The 25,468-nt window shown below is 45.7% G+C and overlaps 2 protein-coding genes across 5 annotated transcripts in view; both read right to left on the reverse strand.

Annotated features, from left to right (window-relative positions):
• Positions 1-8,897, reverse strand: part of POLR3E (RNA polymerase III subunit E) — a 42,374-nt gene extending 33,477 nt beyond the window's left edge. The window contains exon 1 of the mRNA XM_060284911.1: positions 8,758-8,897. The gene's annotated coding sequence lies outside the window, so the exon portion shown is untranslated. The remainder of the gene's footprint in view (positions 1-8,757) is intronic.
• The window catches only part of EEF2K (eukaryotic elongation factor 2 kinase), a 62,946-nt gene continuing 45,392 nt past the window's right edge, over positions 7,915-25,468 (reverse strand). For 3 of the 4 annotated variants that reach the window (XM_030871457.2, XM_060284909.2, XM_060284910.1), the window contains 6 exons: positions 25,109-25,171; positions 23,822-23,956; positions 23,500-23,688; positions 17,850-17,974; positions 13,765-13,943; positions 7,915-12,029 (listed from right to left, as the gene is read on the reverse strand). In XM_030871457.2, the coding sequence (XP_030727317.1) occupies positions 11,920-12,029; positions 13,765-13,943; positions 17,850-17,974; positions 23,500-23,688; positions 23,822-23,956; positions 25,109-25,171 (801 nt within the window). In that variant the 3' untranslated portion in view covers positions 7,915-11,919. The remainder of the gene's footprint in view (positions 12,030-13,764; positions 13,944-17,849; positions 17,975-23,499; positions 23,689-23,821; positions 23,957-25,108; positions 25,172-25,468) is intronic. The other variant, XR_009559040.1, reaches the window with a different exon arrangement.

Genomic DNA, 25,468 nt, shown 5'->3' on the forward strand with positions numbered 1-25,468 from the left:
ACTTTTCTAGGAATTGCCTGACCAGCCCAGAGGGTGGGTCCACCCTCTGGGTAGCCACCATCCCCAAACCATGGCCAGTGGGCTCTATAGTAAACATAGGACAGAGGTTGGACCAATCAGATTCTCTTTTGAGAATCTGAACTGAGACATGGTGAGTTCCTGGTTTGTTATTTTCACTGTGTTAAGTGTTGGAGTTAGTCTCTGAGATTGACTGACTGGAACTAGGGAGAACGTGGGATTTGGGGTGGCCATATTCTGTGAGATGGACTGGAGAAGTAGAGAAAAATAATGATAACATGAGAAGAAGAGCAGAAAGTCATAGAGAAATTCTGATGGTTTTGTGGCTCCCAACTCAAGACTCTTCCCGGGGCCCAGTGGAATTCACATTCTTGGAGACATCCCTTTATCATTGTAATAAATTCCTCTTTTCTGCTAAAGATAGGGTTACCTGGTAGCTGTAACAAATGAACTATCCTTGCGTGGTAAGGGCTCAAACAGAGCTAAAGGTATTTCTGCCAGAACATTTGCAGCAATTCAGGTCTGTCCCTACCAGAATGCTTAACAGGGATGCAGGCTGATCCTGGAAGACAGAGCCCAGGGCCTCCTTTTGGGCATTTCTTGCAGACCTGCAGTCCCATTACATAGCTGGCTTATGAAAATCAGATGTGAAACTAATAAGCAGGAGAAGCAGAATGTTGCACCAGAACTCCTGGACTCACTGGTTCCCAGCAGCTTTATGTAAAAGGAGAGAGGGAAGGGCTGAAACCCTGACTGTCCCTTGGCATGTCTGCTCTGTCCCTTGAGGTGGAGGGGGGAAGGACAAGCACCACAGATCAAACACTGCCCCTGTCACCCACCCTCAATCTAGAGGCTGTCAGGTGAAGGGTGTCTGTCTCCAGATCATAACCCCTCAGCTGTGGGCAGTGGGGATGGACCCCCTGGGGGCTCTGTCCTGGAACCCCTCCAATCTTCGCTCCCTTGCCCCTGCAAAAGGAAAATCACCCCAAACCCGGTCTGAGACCAAACTGCACTGCATGAATCTCCTTCTGGAAAGAAATTAACATTCCTGATCAGATGCTCAACGATTTTTCTTATGAAATTTACTAGCATTAAGATTTATACTGGGAAACTTGTTTTCTACCCATCAACCAGCTGACTGTTGTTTGTCAGTCAAGAGAGTAGTGAACTTTAATGGAACGTTCCCTCTCTCTCTCTCCCTCTCTCTCTCTCCCTGTCTCTCCCTCATCTAACAATGATGATTTAATCATTCTCTCGTCCTACCAAAATAGAGGTCAGAAGAATGGTCACCCTTGTTGGGGGTGGGGAGTGGGGCTGAGGGAGCTTTCTAGAGTTCTGCAAATGTTCTAAAATTCAGCAAGCTCTACACTTAAGATTGTACAGTTTACTCTATGTAGGTGATACTGTAATAAAAGGTAATTTTTTAAAAATGTCCCTACCAAGTGTGGATCTGTGAACTAGCCTCCATGAGGAGTTACACTGGCAGGAAGGCTATAATAAAATTTTGGCATAGGCTTGCAAAAAAACCATTTGAAAAGTTTTCCTTAACACTTGCCTCTAATCTTCAGGGCCCTTTTCCTCTTCCTCCCCAAAGGGAATACTCTCTGAGTGGGAATTTGTTGTTTTTGTCTTCCCAGAATCCATCCCCCACTTTTCTGGTTCCAATGCTGATTTTCCTTTGAGGAAACACTCCTCCCTGTCGTTTTTTTTTTTTTTTAAATTTTTATTGGAGTATAGCTGGTTGTCAATGTTGTGTTAGCTTCTGCTGTACAGCAAAGTGAATCAGTTATAAATACATATATCCACTCTTTTTTAGATTCTTTTCCTATATAGGTCATTACAGAGTATTGAGTAGAGTTCCCTGTGCTATACAGTACGTTCTTATTAGTGATCTATTTTATGTATAGTAGTGTGTATGTGTCAATCCCAGTCTCCCAGTTTATCCCTCCCCACCCCACCACAACCCCCCTGTGGTCTTCAAGGAACTGTCAATCTAAGTACAGAGTGGGCAGGCACAAGATCCAAATTAGGCCACTCGGAGGCTTTATCCTGGAAATCTGAATCTGGACACCAGATACAAGGATTTTTAGCTCACTGGTGGGGCTGGGAAGGAAACTTCCAGACTCTTATCTTCTGCTAGATCCCCACATTTGCCCTGGGACCGCCCTTTCTGAGGCCTATTTCCCTTTTACCTTCTAGTATATAAACTACCTCCTTCTCAAAAAAATTGCTTCTTCGCTGATGTTGGCTAGCGTTAATTTCTGTTACCTGCAACCAAGGAAACCCCCTGATCACCTAGGCCTCCCCAAAAGGAACCTTGTTTTTGCAGAGACAGTTTAGTTGCTTTTGCAGAGCACACCCCCTCAACAAGGTGACCAGGCCACTTCTGTCAGGAACAAATGCTTAATTAGAAGGAGAACTGGGACCCTGGAGTGAACTAGGACCCTCCCTGGTGGGCCACATGCAGTCATCTTACACCTTGACCACTTAAAAGTCCACAGAAATGGACAGACCTGAGTGAGATCTCCTGTGTTGAGTCAAGTTAAGCTGAAGGCTCCACTACTGCTGTCACCCTTCCTTCGATACCTTTAAGTTTCAGCTGTTCAAACACACTCCTGTGTCCTGTGCTGGAGGATCATGGGAATAATGCAGCAGCAGCCACAGTTGGCATCATTTATGTTGAAACTATGATGGTGTTTGAGCTTCAAACCTCCACCCTTCCTTCTTGATGAATAAAAACATTCTTATCAAATACTTTCGCTATGGAATACCTTTAAGCCTCATTTTTCTCATCTGTAAAATGGTCACAATAATACTGAGGTTTGTTGCAGGGTTAGAAGGTGACTGTGTACGTCCAGCCCAATGTCTGGCATGCCCTATATCATTATTTCTAAGACATTTTTTTCCACATTTTAATATCTCTAAAATTGACCTGCATCTTATGATCGATGGCATACAGTTTATTTTCAGTGGTTTTTTTCTTATTAATACAGAAAATAACGGTGCATCTTAACATCAGTGGTGTCTTAGATTCAACAAAGCATAGTAGCAGATGCTCAATCTATGAATTACCATAATGAATTTTTAACTTAGCAAATTTAATTTAGTATTTTTAGCTTAGTAAACATTTAAAATTCTTACTTTGAGCTCTGCAAGCTGTCAATCTCTAGAGAGGAAACAGAGCCTCCTGCCAATTTGCCCCCTGCAAATTTCTCTTGCGGTTTCTTCTCTAGCTGGACATACTGGCAAGGGAATTCTTGAAAATGAGGTTCAGCTTAGCCAAGTTGACGTCTAGAACCACCACAGGCTATCACTGAAAGCCTAGCGAATGCTGGCACTAGCCTATGGAGTCAGGCTTTATGAGATGGAGGTCAAGATAACTGAGAGATTGTACCAATTTTCTAGGAGCCTGGCAGGAAGAGGACCAGACATAAAATGTAACAGGAGGCTGTGTTACTCCAAAAATATCGCAGGATCGGATGATGTGAAAACCTTCACGGAACATTGGACCATGACACCATTCGCATCGGGATGAGCTGCAATGAAGGAAACATCAAATCTACTAAAGGAAAGACAGTTTGCTTGATTCTATGTAAGACTCAAAGTGGTATAAAACATGGCCCTCTCGTTATGGAGCTTACCATCTCATGAGGAGCTAAGGCATATGCAAGTGAAAAATTAAATGCTGAAAAATAAACGTGTATACAAAGTAATAATAAGTAAAATTCTTACTTTGATAATATTATCAAAGTTCTTCATGTGTATATCAATTCTACAAGGCTTGTTATCAAAATAAACAGGACGCCTACTCCTTCCACTCCAGGCAACCACTTTCAACTTTTAGCCGATCCTTCTTGTGTTTCTCTCCATATGTCTAAACAACATACTGCTGCTTTTTTTGTTTCCTCCCTCCCTCCCTCCCTCCCTCCCTCTCTCTCTCTTTCAACTTTAGGCCTTTCCTATTGACTTCCTGCTAAGGAAGATAAGAATTTAACCTTAATCATCCCACCTCTGCCATCACAAACACCTCAACCCTCCTAAAAGTGTTGTCTTGTAATTTCATTTGAACAATAATTAGTAAATGCTACTCACTAAGTTTGAGCTTAGCTATGTACTCAACTATGATTATTTTTCCTTTTCTGGAAAGTATTTTTACCTTATTCTTTACTTAATAATTACCTTTAAAAACATGTACCTACTTTCTATGAATTCATCCCTAATTCAACTTCAAACTGTCCATCCTTGCCACACAGACACATGAGGTGTTCTATCGCTTCAACTTTTTGAAGACGTGTCTCCCACAGCATCCTGACAGGGGCCCTAGACTCTAGGTTTATGGTAAGACCACCAAGTTGAGATGGCCCTTCACCCTCACCTGGGCACTGACTTTTCCTCACTCTTATGCTGGACCTCACACATTTCTCGTTATCCCCCAACACTGGCCTTCCTTTGATAGAGCAACTCTTCCAGTGGCTTCCGGAGGAACAGTATTTGAGAGGTTACTTTCTTGAGAATTTACATGTCTGAAATTGTCTTTATTTCACCCTTATGCTTCATTAATAGTTTGGGCATATGATTCTAGGTTAAAGTGTATTTTCCCCAGAATTCAGAAGCCATCAGCTTCCAACTTCCAGTGTTACTGTTGAGTTGTCTGATATTATTCTGATTCTCAGTTATTTGTACGAAACTTGTTCTTTCCCTCTGAAAGCTTCCGGGATCTTTTCCCTGTCCTCAATGTTCTGAAATTTCATGAAGATGAATCTTGGCATAGCTCTAATTTCATCAGTTGTGCTAGATACTTAATGGGCCCTATTGTTCTGCAGACACACATCTTTCAGTCCCAAGAAATGTTCTCAACATTTTTTAAAGACTCTCTTGGGGAACTTCCCGGCGGTCCAGTGGTTAAGACTCTGCACTTCCATTGCAGGGGGCATGGGTTTGATCCCTGCTAGGGGAACTAAGACCCCTGCATGCTGCGCAAAAAAAAAAAAAGATTCTCTCCCCTCTACTTTCTCTAACTCTGTTTTAAGTTAGGCTCCTAGACTTACAAAACATTTTTTTCTTTTATTTTAATTAAGACTACTACATTTATTTTTTTCCAATAGATACTACTTAGTATTAAGAGCTCTAATTCTTTGGAACTAATTTCCTTTATAATTGGAAAAACTAAAATTGTTCATGAATCAGAAAGAAATATATGTAGGAAGAAAAACAAATGGATACCTCAAACGGCTCATAAAAGGAAAAAGAAACAAACTCAGTCCTAACCAGACTTATGAATTCCTTTTGGTGATCTTAAATACTGATAAGTATGTCAAGGTAGGAGAAAAGAAAGCAAACCTTTCTGGAACCTTCATTGTATTACAATGAAAGCATTTGCTTACTTCTAAATGATTTGCATACTGGTAGGACTGAGTTACACTTCTTTACATTTTAATCTACATGCTAAATATAATTCAGTAAAAATGTTATCTATAGCTACATGCACGCTTACTTTCTAGTAAAAGGCTATATGAAAATTTTGACTTTGAAACTAGGATCGTAGAATTCTGGTTCTAAATTTTAAAAAGCCAAGGAAAGACCATTAAAAACTACACATACATAATCTTAGGCTGTTCTTAGCTAATTTCTCCACAAAGCAAAAATGGTAACAATGATAATGGTTCCATCGTGGAACAGTTGTACAGCCCAGAGTGCGTGCTCCTCTAGCTCCTAGAATTTCCTCTCCTATTCTTTAGCTTTTTTGTTCTTTTGTTCCACTTCCTGGGAGACTTCCTCAACTTCATTTTCCAACCCTTCTATTAAGTTACTCATTTTTGTAAGGGTATATTCGATTTACAAGAGCTCTTTGCTGTGTGATTTTTTTTAAAAAAAAATCTTTATAATTGCTTTACAATGGTGTGTTAGTTTCTGCTGTATAACAAAGTGAATCAGCTATACGTATATATATATCCCCATATCCCCTCCCTCTTGTGTCTCCCTCTCACCCTCCCTAAGCCACACCTCTAGGGGGACACAAAGCACCAAGCTGATCTCCCTGTACTATGTGGCTGCTTCCCACTAGCTATTTTACATTTGGTAGTGTATATATGTCCATGCCACTCTCTCACTTTGTCCCAGCATACCCTTCCCCCTCCCCATGTCCTCAAGTCCATTCTCTATGTCTGTGTCTTTATTCTTGTCCTGCCTCTAGGTTCATCAGAACCGTTTTTTTTAGATTCCATATATGTGCATTAGCATACGGTATTTGTTTTCTCTTTCTGACTTACTTCACTCTGTATGACAGACTCTAGCAAGACCTGTATGCAGAAAACTATAAGACACTGATGAAAGAAATTAAAGACGATACAAACAGGTGGAGAGATATACCATGTTCTTGGATTGGAAGAATCAACATTGTGAAAATGACTATACGACCCAAAGCAATCTACAGATTCAATGCAATCCCTATCAAATTACCAATGGCATTTTTCACAGAACTAGAACAAAAAATTTTACAATTTGTATGGAAACACAAAAAGACCCCGAATAGCCAAAGCAATCTTGAGAAAGAAAAATAGAGCTGGATGAATCAGGCTCCCTGACTTCAGACTATACTACAAAGCTACAGTAATCAAGACAGTATGGTACTGGCACAAAAACAGAAATATAAATCAATGGAACAGGATAGAAAGCCCAGAAATGAACCCATGCACATATGGTCACCTTATCTTTGATAAAGGAGTTAAGAATATATACTGGAGAAAAGACAGCCTCTTCAATAAGTGGTGCTGGGAAAACTGTGTGAATTCTTAGAATCGCATCTTGATCCTTTTTTCATGGACACGTTATTTTATCTTAGGATATTGATAGTTTTTTATTACTTGAAGTTTTCTTCTCCAGGCATATTGTTTCCTCCCAGATGCTGTCTGCTCTTGGTTCTATTTGTCTGTTATATGAAATGCCTTCCTTACATATGGATCTTTGGGTGCCTGTTCAAGTTTAAGAACAGGGCTCTAATATGTTATCTGGGAATTTCTGTAGGTGTGGGTGGGACTTGGTGGGTGAGCCTTTTTTTGTGAGGTGCTCTGGCCAGCCTGTTTCATTAGGGGGAAGTACCTTAAGTCTTTTATTTTAGGCTAGTCAGATTCCCAAGAAATTTCTTCAATTGTCTGCCTTCCGCCAGGAGGGACAAAGTCAGCTGCCAGTGTCTGGGAGCACAGGGGGAAAGAAGGCTGGTGGACACTCTACAGCCAATACAGAAACTTCCACCAACCTTCCTTTCAGTAGAGTAGCCTCACTCTCTACTGTGCCTGGTGTCCTAGGCTTCTGCAGGGTGATGGAGGGGCAGCTGGCTGGCTACACAGGGGACCTGAGTGGGTCTAGAAGTCTGATGCTTTGTCTTTCAACTGAACCTACATTTTTAGCCCCATTTCACTCCCCCTTCCAGAGGTTCCTTGTGCCAATTCTTCAGCCTTTGGCAGGGGTGGGGGTGTCTTCAATGATGAAAACTGGCTTCTTAGATTTTCCTACTGCTGACCTAGGATCCAGCCTTCTTGGGTCTGCTAACTCAATCACAGTCTATCTGCTTTCCAGCATCCAAAATTTTGTTACTGTTGATGACTCTTCCTTTTCACCCTCATGGGCTTATGCCATTAAGAAAATCTCTTTCCTGTCATTTTAGTGGAGACTTCGGAGCAAATGCACCTAAATATGTGTTCAACATACCATGTAGTTATGGTATATTGTTCAAATTTCTAAAAATTATGAAAATTTTTAAAGAAATTCTCATACCAGTAACGAAGATTTTCTTAAGTTTTAGATCACAAAGCATCTTTAACATGCATTTTCTTTGAAACTGATAACAACTATGTAATGGTAAAGATTATTGTTTTATAGATGAGAAAAACCAAGAAAAACGAGAGGTACACATCCTTTATTTAAAGCAAACAGAAAACGTATGTGCCAAATCTAGAAGTTTTTTTTATAAGAATTTATTAGAAATGTTAAAAATCAAGAAACCTTGCATAAAAAAATCCAATTTTCAGCAGCTTGAAAAATTGGAAAATGGGGCAACACTGGGCCCACACTCCCCATGGGGACAACCATTTAGAGCTGAATCTGGGCTGCCTCTTTCAAGTAGGGCTGAGCCCTCCAATTCACCCCACCTCCACCCAGCTACTTCACTCATGTGTTACCAGGAGACATTTGTTTTGTTTTGTTTTGCGGTACGCGAGCCTCTCACTGTTGTGGCCTCTCCCATTGCGGAGCACAGGCTCCGGACGCGCAGGCTCAGCGGCCATGGCTCACGGGCCCAGCCGCTCCGCGGCACGTGGGATCTTCCCAGACCGGGGCACGAACCCGTGTCCCCTGCCTCGGCAGGCGGACTCTCAACCACTGCGCCACCAGGGAAGCCCACCAGGAGACATTTGAATTTGAGGCCAGAAAGAAAGAAACCACTTTATTTGGAAAGGCAAAATGGAACTCAATATATATGCAAAAATAAATCTATAATGCAAGCCACTTCTCTGGGTCCACCCAGTGTCCACCTTGTCTAGGTTAAAGGGGTACCTCAGAGATGAGAAAAGTGAGTAACAGGCACAAATGCAGAGAATATGCATATTTTGTCTCCTTTCCCCCACACAAGCTGCATATACTCGTGTAAACATTTTTGATTTGTAAAACATGTCTAGTACTGCAGACAAATGTGCTGGGACGAAAGGAAATGAAGTCACTAAAACAGCAACAACAGTAATTTACCTGGCTTGGTTCATCAAGGTCGCATTTGATGATAAATTCCCACAGGGCCTCAGGTGAGGAGGAGGGGATAAGGATATCCAGGTGCACAGGGGTTATGGATTTTTTCCTACTTACATCCATAAAGGCTGCTCTTTTTCTTTTTAAACCTACAGCAAAACTGAAAGAGACATTACACTGCAGTTTAACTTTAAATTTTATTCCCAGGATCCTCTAAATAAAAGCAGCTCTCAAATCCTAGCTCCAGCTTAGCCTCTAACCAGCAGGGTACTTGGAAAGAGTCTACCTTTCAGAATCGTGGATTCTCTATCTGTGATTGAAGATGCAAATTACATCCCCGACTCTGCTAATCTCCTGGACCTTCCCCTGTTTCTTGCACCTGAAAAGAGTCTCTGATGGCTCCCCAGTTGGGCTGGAATATCCTGGGGTTTTTTTGCTTTTTTTTTTTTTGGCATGCCTAGCATTTGTGGAAAAAGAAGATGCCCTAACCAGCTTCAGAAGGCACAGAACTAGCTTTTTAAAGTGGAGTAAGTTCTGCTGGCTCAGAAGGATCTCAGTATTTTGCAGCTCATTTTGCTCTCAATGGTCCTTAAAGAAGCATTTGCCTAGCTATCCCAGCCTCCTGCAGAAGGGGACTGCCCTGACATTAAGGCCATGTGAGTGGGTGGAATTACAGGGGTGACCGGTCAAGCCAATCCAGACAAGGAATCATTAACCGGTTGGAGGAACCAGAGCCACAAAGAGTGAGTGCTGTGACTAGGGCTGGTTCTCCATTGTTCATGAATTTACTGAGTGCCTACTCTGTGCTAAGGCACTGTTTTTAAGCACTGGAGACCAAAATAAAAATTGAGATGACTCTTGCCCTCAGGGTTTAATATAGTAGCTCTTAAGTCAGGATTAGAGCAGGGGTTGGCAAACTATAGCCCAGGCAGGCTGTTTTGTCAATAAAGTTTTATTGGAACGCCAGCCATGCTCATTCGTTTAGGTATCGGCCACCGATGTTTCTGCACTACAACAGCTGGGCTAAGTAGTTGCAACAGAGACCATATGGCCCGCAAAGCCTAAAATATTTACTACTTGCCCTTTACAAAAAAGTTGCCGATACCTGCGTTAGAGGAAAGCACTGACATATAACTAAGAAATGAGACAGGTAGTCAGGGAACATAAATGATTTGCATAATAAAATCTCAAAGAGCAAGGAGGCTGGTTGAACTAACAAAAGCATGAATTTTATGAAGCTTGACACCTTTGAAGAGATAAGTCAAAATAAAGTTGCTTCTAAAATGCAAATGAACTATATGCACTGGTTTAAAACACACAAACAACTTAAGGCAAGCCAACCACTTGATCTGTGCAAACGGAAAAAGGGATCAGTTCCAACTTCTAAAGGAAACTGGTTGTGATGAGTCCAAATACAAAAACAGGGATACTGTCATTTACAGGTGCTCTACAGGATTTTTCAAGGGTAATTTTGACTCTGCTTGATTTTTCCTTTAGGGCACACTCTGAACTTTGGAACCTAATGCATGCACAGGGTCATGACTTCACAGTACTTAACACTAACATGCTAAAGCACCTGTCTTAATGAACAGGTAAGAATGGTTTGTATGGAAATTCCCTGGAGGTCCAGTGGTTAGGACCCTGAGCTTCCACTGCAGGAGGAACTGGATTCAATCCCTGGTCGGGGAACTAAGTTCCCACAAGCCGAGTGGTGCGGCCAAAAAAAAAAAAAAAAAAAGAATGGTTTGTATGTTACGCTCTGTTTTTTTTATGTTTTCATTTTTAAACAAAGGAAGAGAGGCTGCTTTAGTAGCACTTGGGGTTGATCAAAGCAGTCTGTTTTCTTTGCTATTTGAAACACCAACTGGAATCAAACTGGTGTTAAATCTGAACTCCTTCTAAAGAGAACGCTCATTAAATACAGAGAACCATAGCCTGGCCCTGGGGAAACCACTGGAATTAATGAGTGTTTATAGTTCTTGCCCTTTCATTCTCCAACAGCTTAGACAAATCTCAAGGGACCGCTGCTGAAAGCATCCTGCTGCAAAAAAGAAGAAAATCACCAAAAGCTTCAAGCAGAAAATGCCAAGGACAGGGGTTGGGGAGCGGATTCTTCATAAGAACACCAGGTGCTAAGAGAATACGGAGGAATACGGTACAAAGGGTACTTCAGTATATTGTGGATGCTGCCGCTGAAATGCAGGGCACATGTCCGCTTGGAGGACAGGCTCCAACTTTCCAAGCCACTGTCCTTACATGTAAAAGCTCTGAGGTGCACCCGAAAAGGCGCACAGTAGCTGATGCAGGAGTTAGAGGTAGTAAAAGTGTGCATATAAAAACCAAACCTGTTTTGTAAAGCCCACTGTAGACAGCATGCTTCAGAATAGAATTTGGCTGTATTCCAGAAAATAAGCTTATTTTCAGGAAGGACATTAAACTAAAAGATTAGAAAACATGAGAATTCCCTGGCGGGCCAGTGGTTAGGACACGGCACTTTCACTGCTGAGGGCTGGGGTTCAATTCCTGATTGGGGAACTAAGATTCCCCCCCCCCAAAAATAAAACAGTGTGCGGGTCTTCTCCCATGGTAGAAGGGGGCCGGGGTGATGTACAGTCTCACATCCACCAAAAAACGCCAGCACACTTCCAAATGCTCTAAGAAGGCTTTGCACTAAGTCACGACACTACATGCCCCATGGAAAGTTAACGTGCAGCTCTACTGTACCCCATTGCATCCTTACTCAGGAAACACAGGCTCTGTGGTCCTGAGATTTCAGCCCAGCCTGAAAAGGCTGATGAGCAAAGCCTTAGTATTTTCCATCCAGGAGAGAAAAGATACATTTTCTTACATCTCATGACAAAAACCAACAATAACAACAACAAAACACAGAAGAAGAACCTCAGAGAGATATGTTGGTTCATTAGGCTGCTTTTTCAATCCCCCTCCCCCAAAATGCTGCCCTAGGGGACAGCTGCAGTGTCTCCACTGGTAGCAAAGACATTTTCAAGAGTCAACAATAAAATACAAAAGTTGATTTACAACACACTAAAAATATTTGCCTCCTCCGGCCCCAAAACAACCCTAAATAAGTAAAGAAGGTCTTTTTCTTTCCCCCACTCCTAGCCCTTTAGCTTGCGACTGGCTCGCAGTGATTTTTCCAGCAAGCTATTCCTCCATCTGTGCCCAGGCCTCCTCGGCTTTCTCGTAGTACTGGTTGGCCAGCCGGCCCTTCATGGCTTCCATTGCTGCCTCGGCTGCCTTGGTGTACAAGTCGCCTGAAAGAAAGTGAAGGGGTGAAGCACCTGTTATTTTTGCCACCCAGTGTCCCCGACCCCCTCTCTAGAAGATCGCCCTGAGGTTACCCTTTCTTGCCTCTCCCTCCACATAACCTGGTTGGGGCTCTGGGTGGGCATGTGATTCAAGCCTGGCCAATCAAAGCACTTTCTCATTCCCCACCAGGCCACAGGGAGTGGTCCACATTTAGGCACAGCCAATCAGAGTGAGCCATCTCAATAAGCACAGTGATTGGTTTAGGGATGGGTAGGTGATTCCAACTGAGCCAATGAGAATCAGGCTGAGGGCTTTTACAGGGCAAATTGGGAACATATGAAAGTAGAAAAGATAAAGTATAAGAAATAAAAATTATGAACAACCTCACGTCAGTTCTGGACAGGTTTTGCCACCAAATGAATTTGTGCAAAACATATAAAAACACTTGGTTTTCAGAGCTTTTTGGATTTAGAAGTTTCAAATAAAGGATTGTAGAGTTGCAGTATTATTTGCTTGATTTTGTTACACCACCTTAAAAAATAACTTTTAAACTTAGCCTCATCCTATACCTGTGAAATCAGGAGCTCAGTATGTCTATCATGTTATTTAAAAAAATACATATAGGGACTTCCCTGGTGGTGCAGTGGTTAAGAATCCACCTGCCAATGCAGGGGACACGGGTTCAATCCCTGGTCTGGGGAGATCCCACATGCCGCGGAGCAACTAAGCCCATGCACAACTACCGAGCCTGCACTCTAGAGTCCGCAAGCCACAACTACTGAGCCTGCACGCCACAACTACTGAAGTCCACGCACCCTAGAGCCCGCACACCACAACTACTGAGCCCGCGTGCTGCAACTACTGAAGCCCGCGTCCCTAGAGCCTGTGCTCTGCAACAAGAGAAGCCACCGCAATGAGAAGCCCACGCGCTGCAAGGAAGAGTAGCCCCCGCTCATCGTAACTAGAGAAAGCCCGCATGCAGCAACGAAGACCCAATGCAGCCCCAAAATGAAAAAATTAAAAAATAAATACACATATATATATTTCATATATATATAAAAGTGTGAATCAACTGATGAATGTATAAACAAAATGTAGTATCTATACAATGGAAGATTATTCAGCAATAAAAAGGAATAAAGTACTGATACATGCTACAACATGAATGAACCTTGAAAGAAGCCAAGACACAAAAGGTCACCTATTATACGATCCCATTTATATGAAATGACCAGAATAAGTAAATCTATAAAGATGAAAAGTAGGTTAGTGGTTGCCAGGGATGGAGGGAGGGGGAAATAGGAAGTCGCTGCTAACAGGTACCAGGTTTCGTTCTGGCGTAATGGCAATGTTCTGGAATTAGGTAGTGCTGATGATGGCATCATACTGTGAATATACTAAAACCCACTGAACTTTACACTTTAAAATGTTGAATTTTATGTTATGAAAATGTCAGCTCAATTTGTGAATTAAAAACAAACCTCCCAAACTCCTAATATTTGACTATTAAAATATAAAAATGTTCATCTGCATACCAACTGCATAAAGCCCCCTTCTAAGCCAGCATTATATGGGTATCCAGCCTGGCAAAAATACAGGGCCAGTACAAATCTTTCTCCCAACCAGAACTGAAAGAAGAGACTCAGTCTTGCATGTTGTTGTAACTCCCAGCGAGACAGGAATTACGTCTCTCACTGTCTAGCACCGTCCCACCCCAGCGGCAGGTCTGCCAGGCCCTACCTGATCTCTGCGGGTTCTTCTCCAGCCCGCAGCCGCCTGTGAACAGCATCTCTGCCTCCCTGGCCAGCAGCAGGTACCGGGGCTCATCGTGCATCCCATCATACTCCCCACCTTCATCACAGTCAGTTGTCTCCAGGGCAGTGTTGTACCAGAGTAGAGCCTCCGGCCAGCTTTGGGACCTTGCCAAGAGACACAGAGGAAAAGAGGGAAGTTACCATAGCAGCAAGGCAGGAAGGAGGAGGCCCATCAGCAGGCAGGGTAAGTCAGGAATCCCTATGGGGTCACCACCTCTGACTCAGGACCCATAGGACCCAATGCCACCACATCTAAAGGGTGTCATTTACATTGTAGATTTACATATTTATTACAATAGTGGTCAAGCAGTTTTCCCTAAAAAAATTGGGATAGTACAACAATTTTCCAACAGATGGAAGTAGAGCATCTTGAAGAAGGGGAACATTTTCCTCATTTGCACAAAATCACCCTATGGGAATTCCCTGGTGGTCCAGTGATTAGGACTCAGCGCTTTCACTGCCGTGGCCCAGGTTCAGTCTCTGGTCGTGGAACTAAGGTCCTGAAAGCCGCATGGTGAGGCAAAAATAAAAAAAAAATCACCGTATGGGTGATTTTTGCATTAGCAGTGGCTGGTATCCCAGCCAATTTGCCCTGTGACTCACACAGGAGAGAAGGTGGGTGGGGGACTCTTTGTCGAGGCCTCCAGAACCTTCTCACAGCAGTCATTCAGCCCCATCTTCTGCTCTGCCTCTTCCGGCCAGCTCTAGCTCTACTCCAGCAAATGCAGTTTACCCGGAAGAGCTGACTTCCCTCTTCTGGCTCTGCCCTCTACCCTCAACCCTTTCTCCTACTGCAGCACATGAATGGCCAAACCACCAAGGGCGTATGCTGAATTCAAGTTCCAGCTGAATCTGAACAATACAGAATAAAGAGCAAACAGGGCAGTGGGCTGTTTTCCTTGGGGTGTACTAATGCATATTACCAAACATGTGAGTAACTATTTAGAGTGCATCAGGAAGGAGTAAAGAGAGACACAGAGAAGAAGGTCTATGGGCCTCATGAAACGTTCCAGGAGCAACAGCTATATATATATATATATATATGGAGCTGGCTCTACCCTCCGGTCTTAGCTCCTGTCAACCTCCTCCCATGCCCGGCTCGTTGGGTCACGTTCTCCTCCCCGAACGCTCCAGCTCCTGTCGGCTTTTGCACCTGCTGCTCCCTCTGCTTAGAACGTCCTTCCTTCAACTCTTCCCATACCTGGCTCCTCACCTCTCCAACCTCAGCTCAACTTCTTCAGAGATGCTGTCCCCAAACACCCTATTTCTTATAATTACCTCAATCTGTTCATCTCCTGTTTACCTACTTACTTGCTTATTATGGTTTCCCTGACTAGAACATAAGCCCCAGGAAGGTAGGGACCTTGTCTGTTCTATTCGCTGCTGCATTCCCAGGGCCTGGCAAACAGCACAGCCTCTCTAAATGTCTGTTGAAGTGGCTGGCTAGGATGGTGTCAGGAGATAACCCTGACTCCATTTTATTTTATAAAAAAGGGAAGTTATTTGAAAATTACTGGTGACACACCCAAAAAACCAGGGTTTTAACAGTGGATTGGAAGCCACTGAACTACATGATCTCACTTCTTTCAGCTCTGACCCTCCCCAGTCTTGAAGGGCAAGGCAGAATCCCCCCAACACATTAAATGTAAAAGGAGGGAAAGGGCCTACTCTCTCCCAACCCACCCCTACCCAGCTCTGCACCCAGCGGTTATGAGCATGCCTACCCTGCCTTGCAATTTCCAATGACTTTTCCTTGTCCTATTAGATGGTAACTTCTAAGGGGGTCAAAACCCCTTAAAATGCAAATAGCTGACCCTCAATTAATGCTCCCTGAATGGAAGAGGCTGGAGCTGGTTGGAATGAGGAAGAAGAGTAAGAAAAAGACTATAGCAGAAGCTATAGAAGAAAATCTTGATAGATTTAACTACAAAATATTAAAAACCAGCATGTCCCCAGACCCAATAAACAATGGTCGTTGTGTGGCACATGTGCCATCCCCTGCCCCCCCAAATCTATGATAGCCAGCGCTCTCTTTTTTTGGCCACACCTTGCGGCATGCGGAACTTCCCACACCGAGGATCGAACCCATGCTCCCTGCAGTGGAAGCGCGGAGTCTTAACCAAAGGACCACCAGGGAAGCCTTTTTTTTTCTTTTTTTTAAAAAATTTAACACTACCTTTTTTTTTTTTTTTTGGTAGCCATCTCAGAAAATTTTTTAAAAGCCAACTCATATACCAGAGTTAACAGTCTTAATATATTAAAATTTTTAACAGGGAATTCCCTGGTGGTCCAGTGGTTAGGACTCCATGCTTCCACTGCAGGGGGGCATGGGTTCAACCCCTGGTTGGGGAACTAAGATCCTGCATGCCACATGGTGGTGGTGGGGGGGGGAATACATACATATATATTATATATATATAATTCTTACAAATCAAAACCAAAAAACCTATTGTCTCAAATTAAAAAGAGAAAGTAGACAGAGGACATAAAGAGAAAACACATACAGCAAATTTTTTTTTAAGGGCCTCAGATACAGATATTCAATGCCCAGCTCCAGCTCCCCCCACCCATGCGGTGGTGCTTCCCCACTGCACTCAGTGGGCACCACAGATGTTGGCATTTGATCGGACACAATTGTGTCGTGTCTGTTTTGTTTACCTCCCCTCCACGCCAGGGTAATTCTGGATCCCTAAGAAGCAGGCTAATGTACAGTCTGCTGGAGGAGAGGTGAAAAGACCTACGTTGTGGCTCCACTACTTACTGGCTACTGGACTATGGACAAGCCCCTTCACTTCTCAGAGCTACAGTTTACTCATCCATAACATAAGCCCCCAAACGCCTGCCCTGTCTGCGTCAAAGAGATGTGTTGGTTCATTCATTCAAACAACTACTGAGCCGGGCCCTGCACTAAGCACTGGGCCTGAAGAGATGCAGGAGACCCAATTCTAGTTCTCGGTGAAATAAAATCACAGATATGAAAGTGCATCCAAATATAGGGGAGCATTACTGTTACAACACAGTAGGTAGCCGACAAATGTTTGCATGACATGTAATTCAGGCAGGATGTCATGTATCCGGACGTTTTAGACCCTGAGAGCTTGAGATGACAGACCCACAGCCCTGACTTTCCTTCTAAACCCAGTGAGAGGGACATGAAAACTTGACCCACAGAGGAGGGAACTGCCAAACCGCCCCCATCCTGGAGGTTTAGACAATGAATGTGCCCACCCTGCTCCCTGCACCTGAGGACAACAGGGGGAAGCTGAGATCCACTGGGAGCCACAGATGGTGAGCAATGGGTCCCGCTAAGAGTTCAATTCCCCCAACCGTCCTCTGCTCCTGGACTTCTGGGACCTCCCACTGGCCAAGCCAAAGAGCCGAGATGAAGCTGCCATTCTCCTCTCTTCCCACCGCCGAGTCCAGTCCTGGCACCCCTGCCAGAGGGATAACCGAAAAGCTGTTGACACCTGCAGGGCTGTAGCCATCAGGAGTCTTAAAACCGCTCTGGAAAACTCACACCAGGCTTGAACTCCCCTAGAGCTCGCTTCCTTCCCTCCCCTCCCTCTCAGAAGTGAAAAATAGTAAGAATAAAAACAAAAGTAGGAAGAATCAATTAAAATCACCCCTAATTCTACCATCTAAGGACCACCACTCTGGACCTGATGCTACATATCCTTTCAAACTCTTTCTCAGGCAAATCTTTACGTGAAATGGCTAAGATGCCATTTATCTCTCACTTTATGTGCCAGGCACAGTGAGGATTAAAGGCAGCATCTCATTTAACCCTCATACAATGAGACACAACCACCCTAGGATGCAGGTTCTATAATCGTTTCCATTTTACACAGTGAAGAAACTGAGGCCAAGGAGGTAAAGCTACTTGCCCGTGGTCACTGGGCTGGTACTCAGGGGAGCCACATCTGGAACTCAGGTCTGTCCTGACACCGGAGGGGAAGCTCCCACCTGCAGCCCAGGTTCCCACCAGTGTCACCTGAGCCATGGCCACAGTACCTGTCTGGGCTGAGGTTCTGGCCAGTGTCAAAGGCTCGTGCCACCAAGATCATGGACTGTCTGTCGCCAGCTTCAGCTGCCTTCAGTAAGTAATTAAATCCTTTGGTTTTATTCTCTTCTGTCTCCTGTTAACACAAACCAAAGACAGGGAGAGAAAAGGAAATGAGGCTTACACGGGAGGGGCTGCAAGAATCTCACTCATCAATCTTTTCCCTGTTTCTTGAATTGTTTTGAGAGCTCCAGGCTGGGGCTGCTGTAGAATTGCACATCGTGAGAAAGAGAACAGGGCTTCCCCTGCTGCAAAGAGCTCCTGGGGGTTCCCATCAGGCAGGGAGAAATGGAAGCTTAGCTCACTCCCGCTCGCTCTCCTCTATCTGCTCTGATTCCTCCAGAGACCACATCATCTCTCGCCTCCAGCAGGGGCTCCCTGCTTCCAATTCTTTTTACATTTTTCAGCACCTTTATTGAGATATAATTCACATAACATACAACTCACTCATTTAAAGTGTACAACTCAATAGTTCTTAGTATAATCACAGATTGCGCAACCAGCACCATAATCAATTTCAGCATATTTTCATCAAGCCAAGGAGGATTCAAAACACCATACCGCCTAACCATTACCTCCCAATTGTTCCATCCCGCCCAGCCCTAGGCAACCACTACTCTACATGCTGTTTCTAGAGATTTCCCTACTCTGGACATTTTATATAAATGTAATCATATAACATGTGGTCTATGGACTTCCCTGGCAGTTCAGGGGTTAAGAATCTGCGCTTCCCTTGCAAGGGGCGCAAGTCCTATCCCTGGTCAGGGAACTAGGATCTCACATGCCGCTTGGCTCAGCCAAAAAACAAAACAAAACAAAAAACATGTGGTTTAGCGTGACTGGCTTTTTTCACTTGGCGTAAATTTTTTTTTAATAAATTTATTTATTTTATTTATTTTTGGCTGCATTGGGTCTTCGCTGCTGCGCGCGGGCTTCCTCTAGTTGCAGCAAGCGGGGGCTACTCTTTGTTGCGGTTCGCGGGCTTCTCATTGCGGTGGCTTCTCTTGTTGCAGAGCACGGGCTCTAGGCGCGCGGGCTTCAGTAGTTGTGGCTCGCGGGCTCTAGAGCGCAGGCTCAGTAGTTGCCGCGCACAGGCTTAGTTGCTCTGTGGCATGTGAGAATCTTCCCAGACAAGGGCACGAACCCGTGTCCCCTGCATTGGCAGGCGGATTCTTAACCACTGTGCCACCAGGGAAGCCCTGGGATAAAGTTTTCAAGGTTCATTCATACAGCTTCTATCAGTGTTTCATTCTCTTTCATGGCCAAATAACATTCCATTGTGTGAATGTCTCACAATTTGTTTATCTGTTCATCAGTCATCAGGTGACGGCTATCTGGGTTGTTTCCACTGTTTGGCTATTATGAATAATGCTGCTATGAACATCTGTGTGCATAGCTTTTGTATGGATGTATGTTTTTCTTTTGGGGGGATGTATATACCTAGGAGTAGAATTGCTGGGTCACATATAACTCTATGTTTAGCCTTTTGAGGAGCTGTTTCCCACAGCGGCTGCACTACTCTACATTCCCACCTGCTTCCATCCTGCTTCTCCGATATCCATCCAGAGAGATGCTTTAAGCCCAGGTCAGGTCATGTTACTCTACCAAAGCTGCTCTAAGACTTCCTATCTCACTCGGAGACAAATCGAAAGCCCTCCTATCAGCCTATGAGGCCCTTCTCAACCTTCAGGATTCAAGGAGTGTGGCTGGGACTACCAGTTGTCTGCCATATGCATTCTCCTCTGCCATATTTTTGCTGGCACATGGCTAACCAGCTAAAAACTACATTTCCCAGCCTCTCTTGCAGCTGGAATCAGCATCCTAATAACAAGAGGCCTATCCACTCTTTTTTCTTAAATTTATTTGTTTTTATTTTTGGCTGTGTTGGGTCTTCCTTGCGGTGCGCGGGCTTCTCATTGTGGTGGCTTCTCTTGTTGCGGACCATGGGCTCCAGGCACGTGGGCTTCAGTAGTTGTGGTGCACGGGCTTAGCAGCTGCGGCTCGCGGGCTCTAGAGCGCAGGCTCAGTCGTTGTGGCACAGGGGCTTAGTTGCTCCATGGCACGTGGGATCTTGCCGGACCAGGGCTCGAACCCGTGTCCCCTGCACTGGCAGGCAGACTCTTAACCCCTGCGCCACCAGGGAAGCCCGTATCCAGTCCCTCCTGATCTCACTCTCTGTCACAATTTCCCCCCAGCACTTAAGAACAATGCTTGGCACAGGCAGTGCTCAGTAAAGGTCAGTTATTTTTACTTCTGTTGGAAATATTTTCATTTGTTAATTATTATCTGTATTACAACCTTATCTGCCTGAAAAGTTTGCTGTTGTGAATAAGAACCTAGGACGGTGCCCAGAGTGTAGGAGATACTCAAAAAGCATGTGCTGGATAAACGAACGTCTTAGCAAGACAACAGGAAAAGGTCCTAAGAATGGGGGCTTTGGGGAAAGCGGGAGATGGGCCAGCAGCCTTTCAGGGCATGTGGCCATGGTTTTCTTTGCTGCCAGATTCTGTCCTGGAGGGAAAGGCCTTTGGGACACCTGCACATGAGAAAACCGAAATAGCTTCTACATCCCTTTACAAAGGTGCTCGGGTGCAGCTGGTGTAAACAGCCTGAGATCACAGGGAGAGGTACCAGGGAGTCTCAGCGAGAGTGGTCTCCCCAGTCCTGGCCCCTAACCACTCATCCTGGACCCTGGCATTCCTTTATTCAGGCCTCAAACCCTTCTGAGTGTCCTCTCTATGCCAGATGCTGGGAGAACAGGCCAAACGCAGTGGGTACGCTGGAGCCAGCTCTGCAGGCTTGTGAGAACCGATGTGAAAGCAAGCCAGTCGTAAAACACAGCCATTATTAGAAATTAAATTACGTAAACTTACAATTAAATGAAAGGTAACAAATACCCAAAGCTCATCACTTCCTAACTATTTTACTATGTTTTACTGTTGTCTGTCCTCTTGAGGTTATTTATATCTATTGCAGGGCTTCTCAACCCTGGCACTACTGGCATTTTAGATGACATAATTCTGTGTTGCAGGGACTGTCCTGTGCGTTGTAGATGTTTGGCAGCATGCCTGCCCTCTACCCACTAGATGCCAGTTGCGCTCCCAGAGCTGTGACAACCAAAGATGTCTCCAGACACTGCCAAGTGCCCCCTGGAGAAGGGGGAGGCAAAATGACTGGTGCAGAACCACCAGTCTGTGGAACCTTCATGATGGAAATGCTATGTGGAAACGGTGTGCTGTGGTGCACTTCCTCCAGCTCCGTGCTCGGCGATGTCATCTTAGTGCTTGCACATTGGCCATGGTAGAAGCAGTTATACCACGAGATGGCAAACAATATTAATAATGCAGACTAATTTGCAAGTGTGCCGTGTCTGTAGCCATTACATTGTGACTAGCACAAGAAACTGGAGAAGCATTCTTCAGTATTTAAAACTATCGTCTGATTCAGCAAAGAAGTTGCTCGTATCAGCAGCAAATAAATGAAGTTCCAACTCTGACAAAGGACTTGCTTATTTCACTTTCATCTTACTCACTAAAGTAAGTGAAAGTACCAACCAGTATCTAACGTCAGAACTTCACGCCTCCATCAGCTGCAACCAAAGCTGGGCTACAGACATGAGTTCCACAAAAATTGGCAACGGAAGTCTGTGAGGATCTATCGACTATATAGAATTCACAATAGTTTTATGATTTGTAAACTGTATGCTCCACGTTCCTTATATCAGTAAATGTATAATAAACTTACAAGTAGATGTATAATAAACGTACATACATATATGTGCAAACATTCCCTCCCCACCTGCAAGAGCCAGTTGTTAAGCATTTATCAGCACACCACTGGCTAAATGAGATATATTCAGTCCACTCCTCAGGGAGCACGGAGACGAGAGAAAGAGGAACAAATCATCTGCCTGTCAAAATCCCCTCCCCCAACCAAGCCTGCCCTTCACCATCTAAAACAGGAAATAAAAATGGCTGTAAGGTATCCCTGACCGCACGCCAAAGGATGTATCTGACTGAACCATATGCAACTGCCAATATTCTACCCTCATGACCTACAAAAACGGTTCAACTTAATATGTCCAAGTCTGGTCACTGCAGCAATTTTTGAGATATCATAAGAATGGAACCAACCCAAGTGTCCATCAACAGGGCACAGGTTAAATAAAGTACCTGTACAATGGAATGTTACTCAGCTGTCAGAAAGAATGAGGAAGCTGTCTCTACAGCACTGAGGGGAAAAGTCTGCAGGACACTGCAGAAATAGGGTCTTTCCAAACAGACAGACGTAACTAGTTAAGATGAGGGCAGACTAGAGTAGGGTGGGCCCTAAACTCCATAGGACTGGTGTCTTCGTAAGAAAAGAGACACAGAGACACACACACAGAAAAAAGGCCATGTGAAGATGGAAACAGAGATTGGAGTGATGCACCTACAGACCAAGGACACCCAAGATTGCCTCCAGTCACTAGAAGCTAGAAGATCATGGCCTGTCAACACACTGATTTTGGACTTCTAGCCTCTAGAACCGTGAGAATGAATTTCTGTCGTTTTAAGCCCCCCAGTTTGTGGTTCTTAGTTATGGCAGCCCTAGGAAATGAATACCCTCTTGGAATTACATGTGAGAAACTAATAATGATGGTTACCTGTTAGCAGGAGAATGAGAAGGTGGAGGAAAAGGTGGGAGGGAGATTTTTCACTGTAAACCTTTTCACATTAAAAAAACTTTTAGTCACATGACTGTATTAACTATTTTAAAAAAATCAAGGACTTTTGGGTGCCTTCCCACACTCTCTTCCAGTCTGAGACCCCCCAACCTGCTGGGCCATGGTGAGGCTCACAGAGCAGGGCTGGTGCCCTGTGCCCACACCAAGCCCAGCCTCGTCTGGCTGCAAGCCTGGCCCACGTGACAGAGAGCTGGAGACTTTTATGCTGGGAGCATGTGCACACCAGGGGCCTCTCAACTTCTCTAAGGAAAGGATCACACTCCCTAGGCCACGTCAGGTCCTGTCCGCTGTGCCCACGGACCAGGGGAGTGATGAGGGAGCAGACACCCTCACGGATTCCCATCACACCCATCCTGCCCGGGCCCCTCTCCAGCCTCATCTCCTGCACCTTGTCTTCACGCTCCACACTCCAGCCGCACTGATCGCCTCCTGTCTCCCCAGGGCCTGGGCCCGCGCTGTCCCCTCTGCCCACGCTCCCCCTCACACACTCTGCCTGGCTGACTCCACTGGGCCCGCAGGTCTACCTTAGGGATCACTTCATTCATTCGTTCCACAAACGAATGCTGATTATCTAGTGTGTGCCAGGTCTGCTCTAGCCACTAGGGACAGAGCTGCAACTGCCAATCAAGAAACCCCAGCTACGGCCCTTCCTCATTTATCTGCAGTAGCATCTTCTGCTTCTCCCACCGCACCACGTCACAATTGCCTGGGAATGTGACTGTCACCTTCCACTCAGTCCCCAAGGCCGGAGACCAATTCTATCAGCGTCAACTAACTTGGAAGTGCCTGGTCCCAAACTGATGCTCGGGAAATTTCTGAGGCGTAAACCCAGGGAGCGAAGGGTGATGGGTTGCCTGAGCCCCCGCTCCCCTCACCTTCAGAGAGACGTCCGCCAGGATGTGGTGGGGCAGCTGCGAGTACATGAGTCCCAGGCCCGCGATGGCCTCCAGCTCGCCGAGGTCGGCCGCCTGCTCCAGGTGGAAGATCGCCGACGCCCGGTCCCACTCCTCGTCCTTCTTGCAGAAGCGCCCGCCCTCATGGTAGCGCACCATGGCCAGATGGACCTGCCACACAGACGGCAGGTGGGCCTGGCTGCCTGGAGGCCGCAGCCGCGGCCGAGGGCCTCCCAGCCAGCCTGGGGGAGGGAGCGACTCTTGGGGGAGGCGCCGGGTTAATGCAGAGAGGGCATCACCATACCTTCCCCAAAATGGACTTCCCGATTCTCTTCTCAAGGTCCAGAGCGTTGAGCCTCTGCACTTCCAGGGCCACGGCTGAAGGCCTCGACAGGTGGAGACGGGAGGAGTTGAGGAGATTCCACTTCTCCACACAGACCTGAAGGGAGGACCGGGCATTTACAGGCCAGAGAAGCGAGGGGCTGGGGATGGACGCACCCTCCCAGCTGTGAAAGTCGGCCTGGCGAGTTAAGGGGCGCGGACCTGTGCGGTGTCAAGTTTTCCTGGACAAACCCGGCTCCATTTCCAGTCACTTGAATTATGCCAGCTTGTGGGCGCTGAGGGACACAAGCAACAGGTAGCAACAGGACACAAAGGCTAGCACACTGCACTGCAGCAGTTCAAAGAAGTGTCTCCTCACTTATCCATCTGACTTAGGTCGGGGAGTTTCGACCCTGAGCTGCTCCTCTGCCAGCTCCCCACACAAGGCACCAGAAGAGCCTCACTTCAGACCTGGCAGCAAATCCACTGTGCTTTCCCTGTGCATCCACAGGGGAATAAGATGCACAGGGGATCAGGGAAGCCTCCTGGAGAAGGTGCCACTGGGGTCCAGCCTGGGAGAGCAGACCGGCCTGAGGAGGTATGACCACAGGGGAGGAAGGACCTTGCAAGCAGGAGAGAGACTCGCCTTAGCAAAGGCTGGAGGGTGAGAGGTTCAAAATGTGGTTCCGAGTCAGCTAGAGAAGAGCATCTAGGAGGGTGGTCTTTCCCACACCGGCCTGATGATAATCACCTGAGATACTTCTTCCAACTATTAGCCGGGTAACCTGGGGAGAGTCGCTTAAGACTCCCTTTTTCTCATACATCAAAAGAGGATGAATAACATTAGCCTGTCTCAGTGGGTGGCTGCAAAAATTAAATTTTGGGGGGCTGCACCACGCAGCTTGTGCGAACTTCCCCAACCAGGGATTGAACCCGGGCCACGGCAATGAAAGCCCGGAATTCTAACCACTAGGCCACCAGGGAACTCCCTAGACGTAAATTAACGTATACTGGTAGGCGCTGTGAGCTGAAGCCTCCAGGACAGGCCGTCCTGATCTTCTCTAATTCTCCCCGCTGATCCCGCAGCGTCACACCCAGGAGCTCAAAAAGTATTTGCGAGGGGATCGGCTCCTTTGCAAAATCGTCCTTTAGGAGACATGTGGAGCACCTGGGCAGGCAGAAGTGACATGACGTGAGGGGGAAGAAACAGAAACAGAGTCTGAAAAAGGCAAGCACGCAGCCACGACGAGGATTCCTGGGGGCACATTACCCGTCCGGAGCTGCCCAGGCTGTCTTCGTCCGACTCATACCTCCGGTTACCGTTTGAGTGGCCCTGATGGAGACATAGATTAGAGTGATCCAAAGAGCAGCCTTCCTCCCAAGAACCTCCTCCTGGGGAACTGGTCCAGCCCTCCCAGGGGACCCTCCTCAGGGAACTGGCTCGGCGCCTCAGGAAGCTGACACCTCCGTCTGCCAGGCAGAGAGGATGCTGGGTAACAGGCAGGACTGATGTGCCGGGGCAGCCGCAGCCTCCCTCTCGCTCTCACCATGTGCACGGACGGAAGCGACTCAAAGGCACAGGATCCCAGCAGACAGGCACCAAGAAAACTGAGCCAAGTGCTTCGCTTAG

The sequence above is a fragment of the Globicephala melas genome, chromosome 15 (genome assembly GCF_963455315.2).
Source record: "Globicephala melas chromosome 15, mGloMel1.2, whole genome shotgun sequence".
NCBI classification, from domain to species: Eukaryota; Metazoa; Chordata; class Mammalia; order Artiodactyla; family Delphinidae; genus Globicephala; species Globicephala melas.